This window comes from the organism of the source record quoted next, unplaced genomic scaffold (genome assembly GCF_019419815.1).
Source record: "Pyrus x bretschneideri cultivar Hongxiangsu unplaced genomic scaffold, Pyrus_bretschneideri_v1 Contig17, whole genome shotgun sequence".
In the NCBI taxonomy this organism is placed as follows: Eukaryota; Viridiplantae; Streptophyta; class Magnoliopsida; order Rosales; family Rosaceae; genus Pyrus; species Pyrus x bretschneideri.
The window spans coordinates 1,541,489-1,548,829 of NW_025999468.1; the positions used below are offsets into that span (position 1 = coordinate 1,541,489).

Below are 7,341 nucleotides of genomic sequence, written 5' to 3' on the forward strand. Positions count from 1 at the left end.
CAAAAAATCAAAGTTAGTGAAGTTCCATCTTATCAATAACTCCAATCCCCAAATATTCAACTCCCAGAAATTAAGCCCCATCAATTGGATTTGACGAAACTCTATTTCAAGTCCTAGCCAAAGATGTCGTATTCTAGTTGCCTATAATAAGATAATTGTTATTAGCATTTCAAAATTTTCATTTGGCACTTCAAACCTTTTATAATTAGAAAGAAAAATAAACTTGTGAGGAATGTAGAATAAGATTTTGGAGTACTAATAACAATTTTCCAAAATAATACATCATAATGTTCACGAAAAGAAAATCATACTTTCATATGTAAAAATGTAATGTTAGAGAGAATAAATTTGAAGACAAAGTTTTGAAACTAAAGAACATAGAAGTTGATGATTGGTTTATTACTTAAACATTGATAAACATGCTTATTCATATTGATGACACATTATTTAGTTTGTAAATTTAGTCTTCTTAACATTACTCTATGTAAAAATAAATAGAAAAACGTGGACGACGATTGTTTTGGTTAGGAGTTGTCAACTACCACTAGGGTTTGAAGAAAACCCTACTTCATTGTCTACGTAAACATGTGTGGTTGTAAACAGAGTGCATAGCTCCCACCAGACCTTGCATGGCTCATAGATACCCCTTGGTCATTTTCTTGAATTAAAGAGTAAACTATAGTAATATGCTCTCAACTTCAATTAAATTGAAGCAATGGATCCTCAACTAAAAATCAATTATCATTAGTCCCTTAACTCATCAAAATGTATAGCTATGGTCATTTTCTTCAACTTCATAAGAATTTTGTCAAAATAAGTTATGTTGGAAGGACCATTGCTACAATTAAGGTCCTTTAACTCATTAAAACGTGTAGCTATGGTCCTTTTCGTTAACTTTGTCAGAATTTTGTCAAAATGAGTTATGTTGGAAGGACCATTGCTACAATTGGGTTAAAGTTGAGAAACCATGGCTCCAATTGGGATAAAGTTAAGGGACCATTTCTCCAGTTGGATTAAAGTTGAGGGACTAATAGTAATGAATTTTTAGTTGAGGGACCATAGCTGCACGTTTTGATGAGTTGATGGACCAATGGTAATGAATTTTTAGTTGAAGGAACATTACTCCAATTAAGTTAAAGTTAAGGAACAATTGCTACAATTTACTCCGAATTAAAATATGAGGCTTTTCTGTGGCACCGACACACTCACATGGTCCTGCAAGGCTGCAGTTGTACTTGTGTCTTTTCTGTGGACACGCATGTGGACATGTGGATCTGGATCCCCTCCGGACCTTAAAAAATTAAGCCTGCTGAGTAGGCGATCGTGGCCCTTGAAATTTGATCCAACGGCTACAAACAGGGGGGCCGCTCTAAAAGTTATAATAATCGTAGCCATTGGATCAAATTTTAAGGGCCACGATCGCCTACTTAGCAGGCTCAGTTTTTAAAGGTCAGGAGGGGATCCAAATCCTAGACATGTCATTGGTTTTAGTTTAGTTTTAAGTTTCGTTGTAGTGCCTTTAGCGGATTAGGTTAGTTTTAAGTTTCACTTATGAAATTTATGTGGTCTTGTTGTCAATGGCTTTATGTTAGGGTACCGGTGTTCGGACTGTCACATCTGTCGTCTTTGTGACAGTTCGACCCGAAACTCCTATTTATGATGGTTTATTGTGGTAGTCGTATAGGGGTTTAATATTATTTGTATCTTGTGCAAACTATCTCCAAATTAAGAAATTTGTCACTGGAGAAATTGTACTCATCTGACACCTCTTGTATTTGGTTGTTCTAATTAATGAAACACTTTATCGCTTTTGTCAAAAAAAAAAAAAAAAAAAAAAAAGTCTTATCCCATTAAGTGGGGTTGGCTATATGAATCCTAGAACATTATTGCACTCGGTTTTGTGTCAAGTCTTCTGTTAGATCCAAGTACTCATAGTCTTTCCTTAGTCACTAAAGTGCTTTTTCACCACTCATTTGACATCTTCTTTGTTTTCAAAATCCTATTGAAAACTTTTGTGAGCCATGCTATACCCATCTCTCCCAAGACTTTCCACACCTTGAGTATATCATCTGGGCCCACTACTTTTCTATGCTTCATCTTCTTCAAAGCTACAACCACTTCTTCCTTTCTTATTCTGTGGTAGAAGGAGTAATTTCTCCACTCTTCTGAGTTACTCAACTCCCCCAACAAAGTACTCTTTCATGTCCTTAATTGAAAAGATTATGAAAATAATCTCTCCACTTGTCTTTAACCACGTTCTCTGTAGCTAGGACATTTTCATTCTCATCCTTGATGCACCTTCCTTGGTTCAAGTCACTTGTATTCTTTTCCCTTGTTCTAGCTAGTTTATAGATATCCAACTCTCCTTCTTTGGTATCTAATCGCTTATACATATCGTCAAAAGCTGCTAGCTTCACTTCTCTCACGGCTTTCTTTGCATCCTTCTTTGTTATTTTATAGCTTTCACATTTTCATCGATTCTATCCTTGTATAAGGTTTTACAACATTCCTTCTTAGCCTTAACCTTTGCATGTACATCCTCCTTCCACCACCAAGATTCCTTTTGATGTGGAGCAAAGCCCTTGGACTCTCCTAGTACCCTTTTTGCAACTTTTCAGATACAGATAGCCATGGAATCCCACATTTGGCTAGCATTCCTCTCTGTATCCCAAGTACATTGGGTGAAAATTGACTTGTTTTTCTCCCTTTAGATTCCACCATTCATTCCTTAGACACTTCAAGATCTTGTTCTTTCTTCTATCTCTTTCAATCTCCACTTCATTTTTGTTTCAAGAAGGGATATAATAAGAGCCACCCTAAAGATAATAAGTGGTTACTTTTCCAATTTCATCTAGGCTCTTCATCAAGTTTGTGGAGAATCACTACCAACGCTGAAGATTACTCATCACTTGACACTTTTCATGATCCCCACGTGTTCAAAGTCAAGCCTCGACTCTCCGATTGTGATTTAAGTAAAAAAAAAGTGTTTGTCACCATTGCATTAAATCAAACACATCCAGACAAGAGATCGAGTAGGAGAGTATTCTTGTAAAAGAATATACCACATACATTGTAACTAAGAAACTACATTTGATAAAAGGCGATAATCTATTAATCCTCTATAATATCCGGAGGATCTTGAATCTACAAGGTAGCATTATCTAGAAAAAATCACAACTAGCTGATCTATGTGTCACAATATTGACTTCTCGACAAACATAAGTAAACCTAGCTAGCCCTTGAGAATTGGTTTAACAGCACACAAGTATCATCAATTAAACTTCTCAAAGCTGAAGTGTGGTCGTTCCCACTTTTAAGGGCCTTGACCAATGAAATGGAGATACACTCAAATCCTCAACAATTAATACATGTTTGTTCCTTTTCTTTTCCTTTTTAGCGGGCCAAAAATTTTGGTCGATATCATAAGACGAGCCGAAAAGCAGAATAGTAATTGGTCTTTTTCTTAGAGGAGAGGAACCTAAACCATCAAAATAGGTTTCTCATTTCACTTCTGTTACCAAAAATATCATTGCAACTAATCTTTCTTCAACTTTGATCATGCAATGATTGCTTGTTATGTCATCACCGAAGAGGGTTCATGGTTTCTCGGTTTTTAGTTTTATTTTCAGAATGGTTAGTTTCCTAAAGAAATCTCAGAAAATTTAATGATTTTTTTTGTACGATTTAGGCTTGGTTTGGTATTGCTGTGCTTTGAAAAAAAGCTGTTGTGATAATAAGTGGCTGTGCTGTGAGAATAAGCGGCTGTGAAATAAAGCCAGTAAAGTGTTTGGTAAACTTTTTTGTAAAAGTGCTTTTGGAAAAAAAAAAGCAGTATCATAGTGTTTGGTAAACTTTTTTGTAAAACAGCTGTGACTGTGTGAAATGACCAAAAAGGGTATATTACTAGATGTGCTATTAATTTAATTTTCTTAACAAATAAAAGTGAATTACTAAATATATTTTATTTTTAGAAGAAAAATATTTATATACTATAAAATGTGCTATTAATTTCATATACTATAAAATGTTTTCATGCTTTACTGACTATCTTTCAGGATAATTTTCATTTAATGAACCAGCAACCAGCAAAGAATGCATGATTTATGCACAAAAGAGATGCAAACAAAAGGGAGATGCAACGATTTATATGATATTATCAACTCCGTCAAGAACAAAGCACAAAACAAGGAACATTTCAGCAAAAGAGGGCTTGTATGCAAATGATTAAACATCTTTCTCTAAAATCTCTATTCCCTTTTTCTTTGGATCCCCTTTTTTCCAACCAGTTCTTATTAGCAAAAGTCTACTTGTTTTCTCTCATCATGAATCTCCCAAGTTTGCACAATTCTGTTTTCCTTTTAATCTTTTAAATTTCTACAAATTCAAAACTATTGGATCCTCAAATTCTCAATCATTCAATGTAATTATGTAACACTTCCACATTAGAGAGCAAAATAACGAAGGGATAAATATTCTCCTCTCATAAGAGCTGCAAGGTGCACAGTTTTGTTTCCAGGAGCCGAGCATGCATCAAGAACCTTCAAAGGAAATCATATTTAATTGGCGCAAACTGTTGTATAATCTTAAAACCAAAACTCAATACAACCGACGCAAAACATTAACCCAAAACTCAATACAACCGATGCAAAACATTAACCCAACTTAAGTTCATAATAATTAGCGATGTACAAACTTTACCGACCTCCCATCCTGGTTTCGGAGCAAGGGCTGCAGCCACCATAGAGCTTGCCTTTCCTTGCATAAAAATACTTCCATCCTTTATTAGAGGATGATCGTGAAGATCACTACCCGGTGGAAGAACCAACAAGTGAGGAACCAGGTCATCCTTTTGAACCTGAAATTGCTTCTTTAATTCAAGTAAGGCAGTGTCAACATCCATTTTCAGAGTATTTACTCGAACATGACGAGGTATTGAGATATCGGGAATTTCATAAAGAGCTATCAAGTCTTCAACTTTCTGATCCAAACACAATCCAAGAGTCAACAGATCCAAACTTTAAACAAAATTGAAACCCTAACAACATCAACTCTGCGAAAATTTACAGAGCAAAGCGAAAACAAAGCATTCGTGTCATTGAATTACCGATTAAGCTCCGAATCCGAACCCGATCCGAACCAGGACTCAGAACTCAAGCTCCGCCACCAGATCGGTGGAGGTACAGCTTGCCAAACACATGAAGAGCCATGACGAAGCCTATGAAGCAGAGGCTCATGACGAGGACAACAGTCGGGGTGATCTTCAAGCCAGGAGTGTCGTCCGTGTAGAACCTCAGCATGTTGTTTCCGGCACCTGATCCGCCTCCTCCTCCGTCGATGCTTCCGGAACCGGTGGAGCCTCCGACACGACGGCGACGCATTCCAGCCGTCGCGGCGGCCGAGCCCCGCGGAGCCATGACGCCGGGGCGCGCAGTCGCAGAGGACGACGACGACGCTTGGGTTATTCATATTTCAGTACACTGTTCACCCGTGTGTGGGTGAAAATAAGCTGCTTTTGGAAGCTGCAAATTGCAGCTTCTTGTCATCTGATGGTTTTGGGCTTTTTTTCACCCTCAACTTTGAAACAAAGCTGTTTTTCAAAGTTTACCAAACACCAAAAATTTTCATAGCTTTTTTTCATAGTAGCTTTTTTTTTAATCACCTCAATCCCAAACAGGCCCTTAGAGTAGACCTAAAAGTGATTGGAACTACGTTTAGTGGATTACTATTGTACGGTTTTTCTTCTATATATGTAAGGGTTGGTACACAGTTCTGAAGGAAAAAAATATGGATGCTAAGTCATTCATGAAAAGAATAAATAATTAGAAATCAAAACCTAAATTTTATTAGAAATTAAAACCCTACATAAACACAAGCATAGTCTAGTCCAGCTAAATCATAAGCATGACTAATATTAGCAGCCGTAGGATGATAAAAACAAACAATGAAACTACTGCCTAGTTAAAATGAAATACAGTAGAATGATGCAGAAAGCATGCTAAGTATGAGCACTAGAGAGGCAGATAATGAGTATGTTCCGGCATGTGGAGCAGTGACGGGTGCTGGAACTACGTTGATGGAACTTGTTGGTGACTGGCTCGGTTCTGGAGATTGACTCTTTGGTGATGATTTTGGAGTTGGATGAACTGCAACGAAAATTTGTTACTGAGGTATGAGATTTATCCTTTGGAGCAATGATCAAGTCTTATAACTTTGATACATATGCAATAATAAAATAAAGAGGAAGAAATAACGAGAATACATAAATCTAAAATCAATTCAGTTCGCACAGTTCTATTCTCTTGTTCACATCTATCATTCATCTCTCATCATTTTTGTTTTCAATATTAAAAACAAAACAGAAACTTCACTGTACTACATAATAATACAAATGTAACGATATTAGGATACAAATTTTTTTTCTAAACGTTAATCACCATTTTGTTAGTCGATATTTACCCGTTGAATGGTCATTTAAGGGTTCATTTCATCAAGTAAAGGATTATCTTTTTTTTTTTTAAATGGAAAAAAGCGAAACTAAAACATGCAGTAAACAATTAGAACACACCATGAGGACTTGCACCAGGAGGCAATGGGACTGCAAAACAAAAGAGGAAATCATTTTTTATGAGCATTATACATCAACATATTCTTATTTCGTCGAAAAGAAATTAATCAGAGTGTGCAATACTGGTGAGAGATGAGATTACTCACGGTTACATTCACTAAGAAAAGAAGGTGCAGAGATTTCACAAGCAGAAGGCAATGTCATAGCCTTTGTCATATTTATAGGAATACCCATATCAGTGCTACTTTCTATGGCTTCACATATGCAGTCATCACTGGCTTTTAGGACCATTTCCAACCCAGAACAACACGAACCTTCCGGCTTTGTGTTTGTGTCCCCATCGCTTAAAAAGGGAATGCAATCGGCCATTCCGTATAGCACATCGTTACAATCATCTGAGCTTGGTGAGCCTACTGTTGTTGGTACGTCCAGCGAGCTTGGTTCCGGTGATGGTGCATACGACAGTGGATCAACAACATGGATTCGTGCACAATTTGCCAACATAACACAAGTGGTCAAAATGCATGAAACATAGATCAATCTCTCCATTCTTTTCTCCGGAAGAATTGAGAGCCTAGCTTCAACAATTGCACAAGTTTACCATTGGTTGTTGTGTTTTTTTAGTTCTATATAAACTTATAGCGGTAAGAGTTGGTTCGAATTGAAATTCCTAAAATCTCTCTATCCAGTTTGAACAAAGTTCGAATTTCACTAGAATTGGAAGATTAGTTATAACTTACAATAATCTTATTGTTACGTGTATCTTCTATATGTCT

The 7,341-nt window shown here is 36.6% G+C and overlaps 1 protein-coding gene across 1 annotated transcript; it reads right to left on the minus strand.

Annotated features, from left to right (window-relative positions):
- Nucleotides 1-5,958: 5,958 nt before the first annotated feature.
- Nucleotides 5,959-7,114, minus strand: LOC103962222 (non-specific lipid transfer protein GPI-anchored 11-like). The gene is made up of 3 exons (XM_009374904.2): nt 6,712-7,114; nt 6,566-6,595; nt 5,959-6,143 (listed from the first exon to the last, which is right to left on the minus strand). Exons 1-3 carry the CDS (start codon nt 7,112-7,114, stop codon nt 5,959-5,961), a joined length of 618 nt encoding a protein of 205 aa, XP_009373179.2.
- Between the last annotated feature and the right edge of the window lie 227 nt (nt 7,115-7,341).